The sequence below is a fragment of the Hemiscyllium ocellatum genome, chromosome 18 (assembly GCF_020745735.1).
Source record: "Hemiscyllium ocellatum isolate sHemOce1 chromosome 18, sHemOce1.pat.X.cur, whole genome shotgun sequence".
NCBI classification, from domain to species: domain Eukaryota; kingdom Metazoa; phylum Chordata; class Chondrichthyes; order Orectolobiformes; family Hemiscylliidae; genus Hemiscyllium; species Hemiscyllium ocellatum.
This window is the reverse complement of record NC_083418.1, coordinates 50,489,225-50,508,731: the sequence shown is the minus strand read 5'-3', so window position 1 is coordinate 50,508,731 and position 19,507 is coordinate 50,489,225. Positions and strand designations below refer to the sequence as shown.

At 41.5% G+C, this 19,507-nt stretch overlaps 1 protein-coding gene across 1 annotated transcript in view; it reads left to right on the top strand.

Moving 5' to 3' along the window:
• The window catches only part of LOC132824225 (D(4) dopamine receptor-like), a 36,551-nt gene that overhangs the window by 8,940 nt on the left and 8,104 nt on the right, over nucleotides 1-19,507 (top strand). The window contains exons 2-3 of the mRNA XM_060838531.1: nucleotides 3,249-3,361; nucleotides 6,876-7,450. Of these exons, the coding sequence (XP_060694514.1) occupies nucleotides 3,249-3,361; nucleotides 6,876-7,450 (688 nt within the window). The remainder of the gene's footprint in view (nucleotides 1-3,248; nucleotides 3,362-6,875; nucleotides 7,451-19,507) is intronic.

Below are 19,507 nucleotides of genomic sequence, written 5' to 3'. Positions count from 1 at the left end.
GTCTGCAGATGCTGGAGATCAGAGCTGAAAATGTGTTGCTGGAAAAGCGCAGCAGGCCAGGCAGCATCCAAGGAACAGAATAAGCCTGATGAAGGGCTTATGCCCGAAACGTCAAATTTCCTGTTCCTTGGATGCTGCCTGACCTGTGCACTTTTCCAGCAACACATTTTCAGCCATATTCCTCTAAACCTTTCCTATTCATGTACCGATCCAAAAATCTTTTAAATGTTGTCACTGTATCTTTCACTTCCTCTGGCAGTTCATTCCACGTACGAACCACCTTTTGTGTGAAAAAGTTGCTCCTCAGGTCACGTTTAAATCTTGTTCCCCTCACCTTAAAAGTATGCCCGTTAGTTTTGAACTCCTCTATCCTAGGGAAAAGACCTTTGCTATTCACCTTATCCAAGTCCCTCATGATTCTATAAACCTTTGTAGGGTCACTTCTCAACCTCCTTCACTCCAGTGGAAAAAGTTCCAGCCTTTCCAATGTCTCCTTATAACTCACTCTCCAGTCCTGGCAACATCCTGGTCAATATTTTCTAAACCCTCTCCCATTTAATAATATCCATCCTGTAGAAGGGTGACCACTAACTGTACACAGTACTAAAAGTGGCATAACCAACATTCTGTACCACCTCAGCATGACGTCCCAACTCCTATATCATTGGTCTGAACAATGAAGGAAGTGTGCTAAATGCCTTGTCTACCTGTGATGCAACTATCAAAAAACCTCTAGTTCTCTGTTTGACAACAGAACCCTGGGCCCTACCATTAACTGTATAAGTCCTGCTCTTACTCATTTTACCAAAATGCAATACCTCACATTTATCCAAATTAAACACCATCTGCCACACCTCAGTCCATTGGCCCAAATGATCATGATTCCTTTGTAATTGTAGATAATCTTCTTCACTGTCAACTATCCCATCATCCACAATCTTACCAATCATGCCTCCTAAATTCTCATCCAAATCATTTATATACATGACAAACAACAGTGAAACCAGCACCAATCCCTGTGGAACACTACTTGTCACAGACATCCAGCCCAAAAAACAGCCCACCTCCACCATTCACTGTCTCCTACTGTCAAACCAATTTTGTATCCAATAGGCAAACTCTCCCTGGATCCCATGTGGTCTAACTTCACTAATCAGTCTACTATGTGGAACTGCATCAAAGGTTTCTTCTGGAGGGTCCCCTGAACTCACAAGGTGGGGGGGGGGGGACATTCCTCACCTTTGAAATGTTATCTCCTTGCCTTGGATTGGGTGTAACTCATGATGATATTTTTAGTCCTGCAGATGTAGTTCTACCAGTGGCCGTTACTCCCTTTTAGCCAGACGTAGCTCCCTAGGGCAGGATTCTCTGACTCTGAGGGGCAAACGTCTCACTAATGGAGGCCACCGCTGGTGTATTATTGCTGCAGGAAGGCCTGACTTCATGCTGGGGAGATGCCAACTAGTTTTTAGGTCATGAGGGTGGGTATTTCATCAGCCATAAAATCTACCCCATCTGGACTGAATTGAAAATAAGGGTGTGAGGAATAGCGGTTGGCTAAAAGAATGTGAAAATCTCAGAGGATAACTAAATTAAAACAAAGGAGAATAAATTTGAATTTAAAAATTACCAACCTGTCGCAAGAAATATAAAAACAGATCGTAAGAACGTGAAAAAGGATTCAAGCATACCTCCCACTGACGGAAGTTAAACTAACCTTTTTCCATGCTTCCCTCCTTCCCTTGATTACCAGCCGTTAGAATTTTGGGACTTTCCGAACAGTTGGGACCTTTCCAGAACCAGGAAAATTTTGGAAGATTATAACTGATGAAATCCGTTATCACTGCAGCCACTTTGATCTTTGCCAGAAAGACAACAGTTTCATGGGACTTAATTTAGTACCACACAGACCACAATAATAATCAGAGAAGCCCACGTATTAACTTACAGCAAATCGTATTCTGTTATCACCCCTTAGTAAGTTACAATGGCTCCTGGTTAGGTACATTAACATTAGAATCCTCATTCAAATTCCTTGGTATCTTTGCCCTTCACTATTTCTGGCTTATCTTCCAGATCTCAATCCTCAAAGATATAAACATAGAAATGAAAAACAGGGGTAGGCCACTCTGCCTTTTGAGCCTTCTCTGCCATTTAGTACAATCATGTCTGATCCTCTGCCTCAGTACCATCTCCTGCTTTCTCTCCATAAACTTGATTACTTTAATGTCTAAGAAGTATCTCCTTTTTTTCTTGAATATATTGAATGACTTGGCCTCCACAGCTTTCTGTGGTAAAGAATTCCACAGTTTCACTACTTTTTGAGTGAATAAACATCTTCATTTCAGCCTTAAATGGCCTACTCTCTATCCTGAAACTGTGACTCCTGTTCCCAACCTGGAGAAAACATCCTCCCTGCGTCTGTCGAGCTCTGTTTGAATTTTATACATTCCAATTGGATTTCCTCCCATTCTTCTAATCTCTGGTGAATACATGCTCAGTCAAACTAACTGCTCCTCAATGTCAGTCCTGCCTTCTCTGATATCAGCCCCTGATGCACTTCCTTTATGGCAAGTGTAACATTTCTTAGGTTGGGGGACCAAAACTGCATGCAATGCTCCAGGTGTACTCTCACCAAGGTCCTGTATAACTGAAGTAAGTTATATTTACTTCTGAACTCAAATCTTCTTGCAATGCTGGGCCATATACCATTTACCTTCTAACTGCTTGCTGCACCTGCCTGTCTATTTTCATTATCCTAATATATCTCCATTTAAATAATACTCTGCCTTTCTGTTTATCACACTAAAGTGTATAACCTCACATTTAACCATGTTCTACTGCATCTGCCATGTATTGCCCATTCATTCTTCTTGTCTAAATCACTATGAAGGCCCCTTGCATACTCCCTTTGGTCTCACTGCTCCTTTAATTCAGACTTCTTGTGCACTCCTAATTCGAATTGCTCCACGATTGTGACCATGTCTTTAGGAGTCTGAGGCTCAGGCTCTAAAATTCTCTCCCTACGCCTCTCCATTTCTCTACTTCGCTTCCATCCTTTAAAACACTAGCAAAACCTCATAAGCAGTTGCTCGTCATACCTAATATCATCTTGTCTGTCGCAGTGTCGTGTCTGTTCCTGTGAAATACTTGGGTCATTGCATATTGTTAAATGTGCTCTATAAAGTATATCTCATTAATGTTATTTACATTGGTTGGATACGGTTGTGAGGAAGTTTTGTTTTCAGTTTCAGGGTGGAGTCTGGACACTTGGCCCAGGTCTTTGTGATTATCTAATGACTGTGGATGTGATGCTGTGCACAGCTTCAATTTTCAATCTGTGTTCCATCAGTGTGGACAGGTAAGTACTTTCCAAATTTTAAATCATTGTATCCTAAGATGGACTTTGAACTAGAAAAAAGCAATGGCTTGCCTCACAAAAATATCGGGATCTGACAGAGATCAGACAAGGTATTGACAGCAGAATCACACTGAAGGATAAATAATGTCTTGGAGGTTCCAAAGTTGTCACCTCTCCAGGAGTGCCCTGATGTCTCGGAATCAAAGATTTAGCTTCAGGACACTGTTGTTGTCAAATCTCAGGAGGACAAAATACTTATTCAGAATTAAAAGAAAAATTATTTCATTTCATGCTCTTTAAAATATATTCACTGTAAAAATATTGGAGATGGGACAGTAACCTGTTAGAACAGGTTAGATGGTTAAAAAGTGCTGAAACGTCCAGCAATATGTCCAGTCAAAGTTGGCAACTAACCTGCCAAACATAGCAATTTGTCAGGGATGGGCTCACACCACTCTTCTACCCTTAGGTCATTAGTGCTGTAATTGCAAATCATAGAATCCTACAGGATAGAAACAGGCCATTTGGCCCAACAAGTCCACCCAGACCCATTCCCCGACCCTATTACTCTACATTTCCCCTAATGAAGGCACCTAGCCTACACATCCCTGAACACTGTGGGCAATTTGGCATGGCTGATTCACCTAACCTGCACATCTTTGGACTGTGGGACGAAACTGGAGCACCTGGAGGAAATCCACGCAGACACAGGGAGAATGTGCAAACTCCACACAGTTGCCTGAGGCTGGAATCAACCCTGGGTCCCTACCACTGTGAGGCAGCAGTGCGAACCAGTGAGCCACTGTGAAATGTCTGGCTCTGACATGATTGAAATTAAAAATATTCAGAAGCATTTCGCACTCTTCAGATACTAAAGCAGTCCATGCAATAGTATCTGGACAACACTCAGGCTCCCTTGATGCTGGCCATTGTTTCTCTGGATGTGATGAACACTCACCATCATGTCTGGGTTGTTGATTGAAGGTGGGCCACACCCATGTTAGTGAACATCAGCAACCTTTTAAGTATCTACAATGTATACAAAAGAATGGCAGGAGAGGACATCACTAGAACCCTATACACCCGAGTTGCAGACCCATGTTATCTGATGTTATGACATAACTCATTATGTGGTGGTGACTCAGCTGCCTCATGGCGCCTGGGAGCCGGATTTGATTCCAGCCTTGGTGACTGTGTGGTGTTCCCTGACAAATTGCTATGTTTGGCAGGTTAGTTGCCAACTTTGACTGGACATATTGCTGGACGTTTCAGCACTTTTTAACCATCTAACCTGTTCTAACAGGTTACTGTCCCATCTCCAATATTTTTACAGTGAATATATTTTAAAGAGCATGAAATGAAATAATTTTTCTTTTAATTCTGAATAAGTATTTTGTCCTCCTGAGATTTGACAACAACAGTGTCCTGTGGAGTAAAGAATCAAGTGTACCTTTACACTAATATTAGCACTGAGTATAGAATCATAGAATCCCTATCATGCAGATAGAGGCCATTCAGCCCATTGAGTCTGCACCAACCTTCCAAAAAGCATTCCCTCCATCCCCACCCTTCCCCACATTACCATTGCTATCCCACCTAGCTTGCATAACACGGACAACTTAGCATGGCCAATCCACCCAACCTGCACATCTTTGGATTGTGGGGAACCCTAAGCACCAAAAAAAACCTAAGCACACATAGGGAGAATACGCAAACACCACACAGTCACCAAGGCTGGAATCAAATCCGGCTCCCAGGCGCCATGAGGCAGCTGAGTCACCACCACATAATGAGTTATGTCATAACATCAGATAACATGGGTCTGCAACTCGGGTGTATAGGGTTCTAGTGATGTCCTCTCCTGCCATTCTTTTGTATACATTGTAGATACTTAAAAGGTTGCTGATGTTCACTAACATGGGTGTGGCCCACCTTCAATCAACAACCCAGACATGATGGTGAGTGTTCATCACATCCAGAGAAACAATGGCCAGCATCAAGGGAGCAGCTGATGAGAAGCCCAGGAGCAGTGAAGTGCCACAGATGAAGGATGAGGCTAACCTACCAATCTGACTGCAGAAGATGCGGAAAGCTGGAAGGGAATCCCATCCACAAGAGGGAGCAGTGGGTGAAGAACTTTGAGACCAATCCCGTCACTGGACTTCAGCATGGACACCTCTAGTAATACTGAAGAATCACAGAAAAGCCCACAGCTGAGAATACAGCATGCCGAAAAGTCTATTGGCTGCATTGTATTATAGTCTTCGGTGGACTAGAAGACTGTATAAAGTTAGGAAACGAAAAGAGATACAGAAGGTCCACCAACAAGAGGAACAGAGCATAACTCCATAAGTTACAAGAATAGATGTAGGCCATTCTGTCTGCTCTATCATTCAATGAGATCATTGCTAATCTGATAAGCCTCAATTCCCCATTCCCGCCTTTTCCCAAAACCCTTGATTCCCTTATTGAACAAAAATTGGTCTATCTCAGCCTTGAATATACTCAATGACCCAGCCTCTATAACACTGTCTGATAAAGAGTTCCACACATTCACTACCCTCTGAGAGAACAAATTCCTCCTTATCTCTGTTGTTTTTGAGATGATTCTCTCTTTCTCTAGTTATGGTTGTATTTATTTCCTATACCCTTTTTGCCCAGTGATTATTCAATAATTTTGGAAAGCTATTCATGTTTTTACTTTGGATCAATTTTCAAAGTATTTATTCAATACCTCTTCCATTTCCTGGTTCCTATTATTATTTCCCTAGCCACATTCTGTGAGATGCCTATGTTTATTTTGACCCTTCTTTTTCCTTTATACGTATTCAAAGAAATTATCAGTCTTGATGTTACTTGCAAGTTTATCCTCAAAGTTTGCTTGTTCTCTCTTTTTCTTTTGGTCATCTTTTGTTAGTTTTTAAACTTCCTCTAGTTATCTTACCACTAATCTTTGCCCATTGTATACATTTTTCTTTCACTTCATTGATTAGTTATGGTTGGCTTATCCCCTTCCTAGAATCTTTTTCTTCACTGAAATGCATTTTTGCTGTGAACCATGAACTATTTCCTTGACTACCTGCTGTTGTTCCTTGACAGACTTTGCTGGTAAACTTCTTGCCCTGTCCATTCCAGAAAACTCTGACCTCATTCCTTTGTAATTATCATTACAAAGCCCAAGTTATTCTCTCTCAATTTGAGTGCTAAATTCTACCATCTTTCCTGGGGGATCTTTTACTCTGAGATTATTTATTAAACCTGCCTCATAATACATTACCAGACCTAAACTGTTTGGATACAGTTTGAGGAAATTGTCCCATATACAATCCATAAATTCTTCTTTATAGTTTCCTCTGGCAATCTGACTTTTGCAATCTAAATGAAGATTGAAGTCATTTGTGATTAATGTAGTGCCTTTTTCTCATGCCCTCATTATCTCATGCTGTATTTATGTGGACCCTGTTTAGCGCCAGCTTTACTCATCGGGACTGTTACTGTTTCTCCTCTCTCTCAGGTTTATTGCTGTGTTGATCCCACTGAATTACAACAGGAAACACGTGGATCTCCGGCAGATCATCTTGATCTCCATGACCTGGATCTTGGCATTTGCCGTTGCCTCACCAATTGTCTTTGGCCTGAACAATGTTCCTGACAGAGATCAGACCGTCTGTCAATTGGAGGACAATAATTATATAATTTATTCTTCTGTTTGCTCCTTCTTTCTCCCCTGCCCAATTATGCTGCTTTTATATTGTGGTATGTTCCGGGGCCTCAAGCGGTGGGAGGAAGCACGGAAACGCAAGCTAAAGCATAGCTTGCATGGTTTCAGGAAAATTAATGGAGACCCCACTGAGCCGCAGAGTCCTCCTCCACTAATAGACCGAAGTCCGACACATGTCAAACGTGAAGAACTGCATCTCTTTCCAAAGTCAGACTGTGATTTATCAAGACAGTTTGTGGACCGGTCCATTCAGACTGTAACATTTTCAGAAGTCAAGTACGTTCGCTCACGCCCAGTGAACAGGAGGAAGCGTGCAAAGATTAATGGAAGAGAGCGCAAAGCAATGAAAGTGTTACCCATTGTTGTAGGTGAGTGTCAGACACTGTGTATGTTGTATCTGATTCTGTCGCCAGTTCATGAATGTAAGTTTGCTTGCTGAGCTGAAAGGTTCATTTTCAGATATTTCATCACCATACTAGGTAACTAGGAATGGGAAATGATATCACTAACACAGGAAATGACATCACCAACCCAAGGAAACCTAAACACATAAATAGAAAGCGCGACATAACACCAGCGCTTCACCAGAGGCTCACTGATGGTGTTACCTCAGATGGTGATGAAACGTCTGAAAACAAGCTTTCTAGCTCAGCAAGCAAACTTACATCCAGAACCTCAACCTGAGCTACAAACCTTCTCAACTTGCTGTCACCAATTCATGTTTTGTTCCATTGATTCTGTTTAAATTCAGCCCTGCTTCGAAACAACTGGAAGTTCCAGTCAGTTCCAATGAAGCTTTAAATTAAGAATCTCACCTGCGTAGAAGCACGCCATTCAACCCATCATACCTATGCTGACTCTTTGGTGAAGTTATCCAGTCAGTCCAACTTGCAACCCCTCCAATTCTACCTCCATAACCCTGCAGAATTTACCTTTGATTATTTCTTCAAGTTCCTTTTGAAAGTTAATATGGAACCAATCTTTCAGGCAGTGCAATCTAGGTCACAAGAAGCTACTGCCTGAAAAATATTCCCTTTATCTCCCCTTGATTCTTTTGACTATAATTTTAAATATGTACCCTCAAGTTACTGACCCTCCTGCCTTTGGTCACAGTTTATCCTTAGTTAATCCATCAAAGCCCTGCATGATTTTGAACAGCTTTGTTAATTTTCTCTTTTACTCCCTCTGCTTTGAAGAGAACGACACCGTCTTCTCCCATCTTTCAGAATAACTGAAGTCCCTCATCCACGGAAGCATTTCAGTAAATCTCCTGTACAGCCTTTCAAAGGCCACTTCATGTGTAAAGTGTTGTGCCCAGAGTTGGACATAATACTTCTGCTACAGTTTAGCCATTAATTTATTAAACCTATTGTAATAGTTCTAGTGTATCAATATTTGTATCATTTGATTTTAATATTGTCATCTGATTTCTCTCATTTAGGAAGCTGCTGAAAGTTAGAATCTCATTGGAAGATTTTTCATTTACAGTAACATTTGTGTTTAAATGAACTGAAGGTGGTAACTGGACATATTACTTGGTCACTCAGTTTCCTGATAAACCCTACTTATACATTACGTATATATATATCAATTAGGAGCCAGAGTAGGCCACTTTGTCTTCCAGGAGAAAGTGAGGACTGCAGGTGCTGGAGATCAGAGCAGAAAATGTGTTGCTGGAAAAGCGCAGCAGGCCAGGCAGCATCCAAGGAGCAGGAGAATCGACGCATGCCCGAAATGTTGACTCTTCTGCTCCTTGGCTGCTGCTTGACCTGCTGCGCTTTTCCAGCAACACATTTTCTACTTTGTCTTCCAGCCTGCTTCACCATTCAATAAGATCATTATACCATGTTTTAACCAACCCCTGAACTCACCGTCTGTCCTTTGCTTATTCAAGAATCTATCTACCTTTACTCTGAAAGAATCAAAGTTTCCACTACGTTTTGAGGCACACAGTTCCAAAGATTCATGCCTCCCAGTGAGAAAAAAAACATTGTCCTTCTTTCTGTCTTCTGTGAACTTGAAGGAAGTAAGTGCTTTAACCTATTAATTCCTGCTTCAGTGTTTAGTTAATATTTTACGGATATAGCAACTTAACTTGGTGTAGACAAACCATTCCGTCCCTCAGTGAGGGGTGAGATTAATATTTTATTTCTGTTACTGAATAGCTTAAGGCGATGAGGTGACATGTCAGGTTTAATCTGGAGTGAACAGAGTCCACACGTCATAGATAGTCAGCGACGTGAGTGTTTGAGCATCCAGACTAATCTTGTATCTGATGCAATAATCCCAGCAAACACAATACATGCTATATTCAGCAGCAGCATGTTGAGGGCATTAGGACTAGCCGTTAGCAGTTTGGGATGTAAGTCCAGAGAAACCAGTCTTCGTACTGTGTGCTGATTACAATGAGACATATTTTGTCAGGACCATCAATCCAAACCCTATGAGGTAGTTTATGACTGTTGGGCCCATATATTGGTCAGGCAGGTTGCAAAGCTTTAACTCATAAGTTTATGTCCTATGACAGCGTTGCATAATGGGCATGACTTTTCCTTCCCCCTCCCAGCTGGAATTTTGGGAGAATCCTGCCCACCATCCCAATGGCTGCAATGTTGCACTGGGAGCAGCATAGATTGCTTTAAGGCGAGACTTGTGCGCCAACTTTGTAGCAGTCCTGCCTCAGAAAGCACCGGGCCAATCAGATGGCCAGCATTCTGTAGTTCCACAGTGCCACCAGGTGGGCTGGTCACAAGTGGGACCACAGATAGTCCCCAGTGCTTGGGAGCCCAGATCTATCTGGAATCAGATGTCTCAGTGAGGAAGCGCTGAGGGGCTAGATTCAAGAAGCCAAAGAGGGAGATTAAAAAAGGATGGCTCCAGTGGGCTTAGCGGCTCCACAAAGGAGGTTTGATGTCAGCGTGCGTAGCAAAAACTGTCAGGCTTCTCGCAAGGTGTGGGCCATCCCCCACTGCCAATAAAATATTGGCAGTGGCGTTTAATGTATTAGACATTTAATAATTTGAATAGGCCCAAGGTTGTCTGACACATCTCCTGTAAATCCTCACCCCACAGCCCAACGTAGATTTTTGTAGCAGTCATGGATGGGAAAATAGACAACGGGATATTCACCCAATGGATTTTACATTCAAACAGCAGAGTGTAAAATTCACCCATCAAATCCACTGTGAAAATGTCGTATTGAGGGAGCACAACAAGAAGCTGTGAGGAAAACTAATAAGGCTGAAATTTGCTGGGGATACATCCTAAGATATTTAGGAGATAGTGGATAACTGGCAGTAATCTTGCAAGAATCCTTAGATTCTGCAAAAGTGTCAAGTGCCAACGTAATATCTTTACTTAAAAAGGGACAGAGACAAAAAAACAGGTAATTGCAGACCAGTTGGCTTAACATTATTAATAGCAAAATATTTAGAAATGCAAGAAGAGCTATTGCCCGAGGCATCGATTTTCCTGCTCCTCGGATGCTGCTGTGCTTTTCCAGCACCACACTCTCGCTTGATATGATCAAGTTGAGTTAGCATCACTTCATTAAAGGGAAATCATGCCTGACAAATTTACCAGAATTCTTTGAGATAACAAGCAGGTGAGATAAAGGGACAGCATTGAATGTAATATATTTGGATTTTCAGAAGGTGTTTGAGGAGGAACCATACATAAGGCGATTAATAAGAGAAGATTCTATGTGTTAGAGGTTGTATATTAGCTTGGATAGAGGATTCGCTATCGAACAGAAGGCAGAGATTTGGGATGAAGGGCATTTTGAGAATGGCAACCAGTAACTAGTGGAGTGCACATGTACCAGTGCTGGGACCACAATTATTTACAATATGTATGAGTGACTTGGATGAGGAAAGTAAATGTATTATAGCCAAGTTTGCAAATGATGCAAAAATAGGTAGAAAGTTAAGTGGTGAGGATGAGACAAAGAGTCTGCAGAGGGCCATAGACAGTTAAGCAAGTAGACAAAAACTTGGCAGTTGGAATATGTGAGTTTTTGTTTTGTCAGAAAGAATAAAGGAGCTAGAATATTATTTAAATGGAGAAAGACCGCAGAAAGCTATAGAACAAAGGAATCAGAAATAAAAGTTGTTTGGGAATCCTCAGCAGATCTGAAAGTTCTGCTTTTGTTTCAAAATTCCAGAATCTGCAGTCCGTTGTTTTATTTTATAGAACAGAGAGATTTGGAAGCCCTCAACCAAGAATCACAAAAAGCTGGCATCCAAGTTCAATGGGCAATAGGGAAAGCAAATGGAATGTTGGCCTTTCTTTCAAAGAAATTGCAGAATATAAATCAGGAGGTTCTGCTTAGTTAGACCACTCCTAGATCACAACTGGAAAACTTTGAACAGTTTTGGGCTCTAATACAAAGAAAAATACACTGGCATTGGAAGCAGGTCCATAGAATGTTCGCTAGGTTAATACCGGGTGTCGAGGGACTGTCTATGAGGAGAATTTAAGTAAGTTTGGCCTGTACTCATTAGAATTTAGAAAAATGAGGGGCAACCTTATTGAAACATGCAAGATTCTTAGGTTAAAAATCGCACAACACCAGGTTATAGTCCAACAGGTTTATTTGGAAGCACTAGCTTTCAGAGCACTGCTCCTTCATCCCTTAAGGTCGAACGATCTCATACTCCACAACCACTTGATGAAGGAGCAGCGCTTCGAAAGCTGGTGCTTCCAAATAAACTTGTTGGACTATAACCTGATGTAGTGTGATTTTTAACTTTGTACACCCCCATGCCAAGACCAGTTCCTCCAAATCAAGATTGTTAGGGGACTTGACAGGGTAGATTCAAGGAGGTTGTTTCCCCTTGTGGAAGAGTCTCAGACCAGAGAGCAAAATCTCAGAGTAAGTGGCTGGACATTTAAAACAGATGAAGATGAATTTATTCAGAGGTAAATAATCTGTGGAATTCTTTACTGCAGAGGAAGGTTCATTCAGTATCAGTACATAGAAGAACCAGCTGGAGAATAGGCTACTCTGGGTGTTGCATAATCAGAAAGGTCTAATTGATAATCTAGTTGTGCAAGGCCCATTGGGGATGAGAGACCATAATATTCAAGAATCTTGAATCAAGTTGGAGAGTCACATAGTTGATTCGCAGACTAGCGTCCTGAAACTAAATAGAGCAAACTATGATAGTATGAGAAATAAGTTGGCTATAATAGATTAAGAAACATTGCTTAAAGGGATGGCAGTGAAAAGATAAGGGCAAGCATTCAAAGAGCACATTGGTAAACTGCAACAATTGTTTAATTCCTGTCTAGTGCAAAAGTAAAACCAGAAAGTAGCCAAACTACGTCTTATAAGGGAAATTAAAGATAGCATTAAATCCAAGGAAGAGGCATGCAAATTAGTCAGAAAAAACCCCTGATCTGAGGAGTGGAAGCAGTTTAGAATTCAGCATAGGAGGACAAAGAGATTGACGAAGAATGGGAGGACATGAGTAAGCTTGTGGGAAACATAAAAACTGATTGTAAAAATTTCTGTTGGTATGTGAAGAGAAAAGGATTGGTGAAGATAAATGTAGGTCCCTTACAATCAGAAATGGGGGAATTTATAACAGAAGTCAAAGAAGTGGTTGACCAACTATATTCACAGTTTGGTTCTGAGTTCACAAAGGAGAATACAAATAACCGACCAGAAATGTTGGGAAACGCAGAGTTTAGTGCAACAAAGGAACTGAAAGAAATTAACATTGTTCGGGAAATGGTGTGGGAAAATCGATGGAATTGAAAGCTAATAAATCTCCACTTCCTGGTAATTTATTTTCCAGAGTATGTAAGGAAGTGTCCCTAGAAACGTGATTACACTGGTGAGCATCTTCCTAGATTCTATCAGAGCAGTTAGAGTCATAGAGTCACAGAGATGTACAGCATGGAAACAGACCCTTCGGTCCAACACATCCATGTTGACCAGATATCCCAACCCAATCTAGTCCCACCTGCCAGCACCTGGCCCATATCCCTCCAAACCCTTCCTATTCATATACCCATCCAAATGCCTCTTAAATGTTGCAATTGTACCAGCCTCCATCACATCCTCTGGCAGCTCATTCCATACACATACCACCCTCTGTGTGAAAAAGTTGCCCCACAGGTCTCTTTTATATCTTTCCCCTCTCACCCTAAACCTATGCCCTCTAGTTCTGGACTCCCCAACCCGAGGGAAAAGACTTTGCCTATTTATCCTATCCATGCCCCTCATAATTTTGTAAACCTCTATAAAGTCACCCCACAGCCTCCACGCTCCAGGGAAAACAGCCCCAGCCTGTTCAGCGTCTCCCTGTAGCTCAGATCCTCCAACCCTGGCAACATCCTTGTAAATCTTTTCTGAACCCTTTCAAGTTTCTCAACATCTTTCCGATAGGAAGGAGACCAGAATTGCACGCAATATTCTAACAGTTCTTATAGACTGGTGGGTAGCTAATGTAATCCTTCTATTTTAAAAAGGGAAATGGAGAGAAAACTGAGAATTATAGACCAGTCATCCTGATGCCATTAGTGAGAAAAATGCTAGAGTCCATTTTAAAAGATTTAATAGCACTTAGAAACAGTGGCAAGGTCAGACGGTCGTCATGGATTTATAAAAGAGATATCATGCTTGGCAAATCTGCTGGAATTCTTCAAGAATGTAACTAGTAGAGTTGAGGAGGGGGAGTAAGTGGATGTGATTTACTTGGACTTCCAGGAGCCTTTCAACAAAGTCCCTTATAAGAGATAAGTATGTAAAATGAAAGCACCTGGGAATGAGATGGATAGAAAACCGGTTGACAGGCAGGAAACAAAAGTGGTAGCCAAAACAGAAATGCAGATGATTATTTGAATGGCTATGATTGGAGAGAAGGGAATGTGCAATGAGATCTAGGTGTCTTTGTACACTAGTCACTGAAGGTAAGCATGCAGGTGCAGCAGACAGCACAGGAAGCAAATGTTATGTGGGTCTTCATTGCAAGAGGATTCAAGTACAGGAACACAGATGTCATGCTCAAATTTTACAGGCCTTTGTTGAGACCATCTGGAATACTGTGTGCAGCTTTGGTGTCCTCATCTGAGGAAGAATGTTCCTGCTATAGAGGGTATGCGGTGAGTGTTTACCAGGCTGAATCCTGGGTTGGCAGGACTGTGGTGTGAGGAGAGTTTGAATCATTTGGGATTATATTTGCTGGAGTTTAGAAGAATGTGGGGGTGGGGATCTCATAGATACCTATAAAACTCCAACATAATGAAACAGGGGGTAGATGCAGGAAGGATGTCACTGATGTCGGGGCAGTCTACAAACAGGGGCCACAGTCTAAACCATTTAGGACTGAGATGAGAATTTTCTCCACCCAGAGAGCGGTGAGCCTGTGGACTTTGCTACCCCAGAAAGCAATCAAGGCCAAAGCATTGTGTAATTTCAAGAAGGATTGAATATAGCACTTGGACGAAAGGGACCAAAGGATATGGGGGAAAAGCAAGAACAGGCTATTGAGTTGGATTATCAGCCAACATCATAATGAATGATAAGCAATCTTAAAAGACGTTACAGAATATTGAGAGGTCTGCAGATAGTGGACATGGAGAAGATGTTGCAACTAATAAGAGAGATGAGGTCACAGCTCCAGAGTAAAGAGAACTGAGATTGGGAGGAATATCTTCAGCCAAAGGTAGGTAATCTGTGTAATGTATTGCTGTAGAAGGCTGTGGAGGCCAAGTCATTGAGTATAATTAAGACAGAGAATCAAGGGTTACAGGGAGAAGGCAGAAGAATGAGGTTGAGAAACATATCAGACCCGAGCTGAATGGCTGAATTCAGCTCCTAAATCTTATGGTCTTATGGAAAGAACCATTTCTGCTCCTGTTTTTCTATGTTTCTATGTTATCTATGAGTGCTGCAATTTTAGAAAATCATTGCCCATGAAGCATTGAATGGTATTTGCTTCTCTGGACTGCACTTACTCCCAACCCTGCTCACCAGGTGAAATTCCCAATTGTGAACATGCTGGAGGAGGAACTTCAAAGGATATAGCTGACAGCCAGTGTCAGATTCCCCATCCTGTAGAAAAATTGCAAGAACAGATCACACCAGCCACTGGCATTGTCATAGTGCCTTTAATACACTAAACCATTTCTCAAAATTTTGCAGGGGTGTCATCAACAAACATTATCACCAAGGAAGGAGATATTAGTGAAAAACTTCATCAAATTAAGAAGAGTGTTAAAGAAGGACAGAGTGACAGAGAGAGAGTAGGAATTCCGGAACTTAGAATCCAGGCAGCTGGAAGCAAGTCTGCAAATAATAGAGCTAATAAAATCGGGAATGGGCATGCGGCAACCTGGAAGAGGACACAGGTGTTGGGCCGAGGAAGATTACAGAGGTAGGGAGGAGTGAGACTGTGGAAGGATTAAAACCATGCATGAGAATTTTGAAATTAAGATGTTGCCAATGTAGTTCAGTAAGCAGGTAATGGGTAAATGAAGGTCGCTGTGAATTACAGCACAGAGCTTTGGATAACTGAGAGTTAGGTGAACTAAGAGTTTCAGCAACAAATGTGCTGAGTCAGGTGGAATTAGGCAGTCTTAGTTACAGACAGGAAACTGATTTGAAAATCATTGGGGGAGGGTCACATTTGTATATTAAAAATCGAAAGAACTATGGATGCTGTAAATCAGCAACAAAAAAAGAGATTGCTGGAAAAGCGCATTAGGTATGGCAGCATTTATGGCAAGAAATGAAAGTTAACTCTGGATTTATCTTCACAGATGCTGTCAGACCTGCTGAGCTTTTCCAGCAATCTCTCTCTTTTTGTTTGTTTTACATTTGGATATTGTTATTTCTATACTTAGCTCCTTGATAAGAAGGTGGAAACAAACCATTCCACCCAGCCAATAAATTCGACCATTCCTCCCACAGAACATGTTGAACCGACAAACATTGATGCATTCTGGCTGTGATTGAGGTTGCTGGTTTCATCTGTAGCTCAGGTATTAGCAGATATTGCAGAACAACTGGGGAATGGTTCTTTACTGCAAACTGGAGAAATCTGCTTCATTGTCATGGGACAAGCTGGCTGAGAGCAGCAGCGTATTGGAATGAGAAGATAAGGACTGACCCCCTGGTGTACTGTTCAAATTAAATCAATAAGACCAGGAGTTTAACCAAGAATAAATCACATGACTGTTTGTCACTCTGTCACATGAGGTGATCTTTCTCAAGATACCAGGCAGCATTAGCTTGAGCTGGGTTAATCTCATTAACCAGCATTCTAAACACAAAACTACAGGATATTAATGATTGAAAGTGGTAAAACAGAATGTTAGCTTGATTGTAATTCTGGAGGGCATTTAAATTTGTAACTTAAATGAATGGTTCTGTGATAAAATATAGCATTTTGTGTGGCTCATGAGTGTAGAATTCCTGAACATCACACATCATTCCATATTTAGCTTCCAAAGGACAATGCAGCAGCTTATCTCTGCCAGCATAATGCTAAGTTAAGATCAAATCCTTGCTAACCCCCTTTAACAATTCAGTTTTTGTAATGGTATGAACTGTGAACAATTACATTATTTATTACATGTTTGTCGCACTGAGTCTGTCAGAGACCGATCTCCAGAGACCAACTGTGAAAAGGCAAGTAGGTGTAAGAGCAGTTTGGATTCTTGTCTGTGCATGAGTGACACAGTGACTCAGTGGTTAGCACTGCTGCCTCACAGTGCCAGGGACCTGCATTCAGTTCCAATTTTAGGCGACTGTCTGTGTGGAGTTTGCATATTCTCCCCATTCGGGTTTCCTCTAGGTGCTCTGGTTTCCTCCCACTGTCCAAAGGTGTGCAGGCTAGGTGGATTAGCCAGAGGAAATGCAGGATTACAGGGGTGGTGTGGGTCTGGTGGGATGCTCTTTGAAAACCTGGTGTGGACTTGATCGGCTGAATGGCCTGCTTCCACACTTTACGATGATTCATGGCAAATCGTCAGGTAGTAGTATAATGTTGATTAGATTTGGGTTGTGACACCAAACGCACAATTAGGGTGAATTGTCTCAAGGGCGCTCTCACTTTGACATGTAGATTAAATTCCCTATAGTGTGGAACAGGCCCTTTGGCCCAACAAATCCACACCGACCCTCCGAAGAGTAACCCACCCAGGCCCATTTCCCTCTGACGAATGCACCTAACATGATAGGCAATTTAGCCTGGCTAATTCACCTGACCTGCACATCTTTGGACTATGGGATGAAACTGGAGCAAACCCAGACAGGTATGGAAAGAATGTACAAACTCCACACAGACAGTCGCCTGAGGCTGGAATCAAACCTGGGTCCCTGGTGCTGTGAGGCAGCAGTGCTAACCACTGAGCCACCATGCTGCCCTGTAAACAGCTTTCTGAAAAGATTACAATAAGATCTAGCAGTGGAACAGCTGTCGTATCAAAGAAATGCACAGAGTAAGATGTTCAGTTAAAACAACACTTTTTTAGTTGTTGTTTTTTGGATGAGATGTCAACCAGATCACTGTCTAGGTATCAGTGATAGAAATCTACCTCTGAGAGTTTAATAAGTTATCAAAACTACTGGTATATAGTGAGTATCATATTATTGACTCTAATTTCCACTCCAGATTGCACACCATCCTGATTTGGAACAATATCGTCACTCTTTTACTGTTGTTGGACCTCCCTTCCTAGATGTCATGGGTGCAACAGTTGAAAAAGGCAACTCACCACCGCTTTAGGAGAAGTGAGTTTTGAGAAGATTTGTAGCTCAGGCAGAAGTCCTGGATGTAGGTTTTCTCGCTGAGCTGGAAAGTTCATTTTCAGACATTTCGTCACCATATGAGGTAACATCTTCAGTGAGCCTCTGGATGAAGCACTGGTGGTGTAGCCCGCTTTCTATTTATATGTTGGGTTTCCTTGGGCTGGTTATGTCATTTCCTATGGTGACATCATTTCCTATGGTGATTTCCTGTTATTTTTCTCAGGGGTGATAAATGGGATCCTAGTTGATGTTCATGTAGTTTCTGTCTGTTTGTCCAATGTAGTGTTTGTTACACTTCTTGCAAGGTATTTTGTAAATTACATTAGTTTTGCTGTTGTCTGTATGCTTTTGCTTGTTGTCAACCAGCCACAAAAAAAAGACCCACTCTCACTAGTATCCTTACATACGGATGAGGAAGGATACCACTTCGACTGGGACAATACATCCATCCTAGGACAAGCCAAACAGAGACACGCATGAGAATTCCTAGAAGCGTGGCATTCTAACCGGAACTCTATCAACAAACCCGTTGACTTTGATCCTATTTACCACCCCCTGAGAAAAAGAATAGGAAATGACATCACCAATCAAAGGAAGCCCAACATATCAATAGAAAGCGGGATCTAACATCAGGGCTTCATCTGGAGGCTCACTGAAGATGTTACCTAGTATGGTGACAAAACATCTGAAAATTAACTTTCCAGCTCAGTGAGCAAACCTACATCCAGAAATTTAGGAGAAATTAGGAGTGTGCCTTAAATACTTGTCTAGCCAGCAATGCCCACATCACACAGAGAAATTATGAAGGAGAAAAATGGCACGTTAGCAAAGATTGCATCCACGTTGTCAGTCTCTGATTGTTACACGGGAGCATAATCAGGTCCAAATAAGCAGGTAAGATCCCTCCCTTGCCCCCAAGCATTTACAGACTATGGGTATCAGGAAAAGCAGAAATTATTGTTCATATGTATTTACTCTTGGAGAAGTGATGGTGAGCCACCTTTCTGAATACAACTGAGTGGTTTCCTAGACCAGATCAAAGTACAATTAAGAGTCAACCGCATTGTTGAGTATCTGGAGTCACGTGTAGGCCAGACCAGGTTAAGGTTGACATAATTCCTTCTGTAAAGAACTCTCATGAACCAGTCGAGTTTTTAAAATAAAAATGCAATATTTCCACAGTCACCATCACTGATACTAGCTTTTTATTGAAATGACTTATTTTAATTTCCCTAGTTACCTGTTTCAGAACACATTTGAAGGTTTGATTATATTGTTCCAGTAATTTTATTTTCTGAGGGAATGTCATTGTAGATTGTTATTAAAAAGAGAAATTCACTGACTTCATCCATCCCTGAAGAGGGACAGGGGTGACAGGGAAGTTACTTAATCAACAATGTAGGCTATTAAATGCTAGAGGGCATGGGAAATGTAGTAATCGACTGGATGGGATGTTAAGGGACTTGGAAATTAGGAGAGTGGGATAGATTGAATAGGCTATCAAAGGGAGCGAGGGTATCTTTTTGCTTATAAATTGTATTTCAGACATGGTTAGTTTGTTCAGATATTACACTTGAACTCTATATTGATCTCCCCTTTTAACATTAGTATATTTGTCTGAAAGTATTTTGTACTGTTTTATCTCCTTTCATTGCATTGCCGT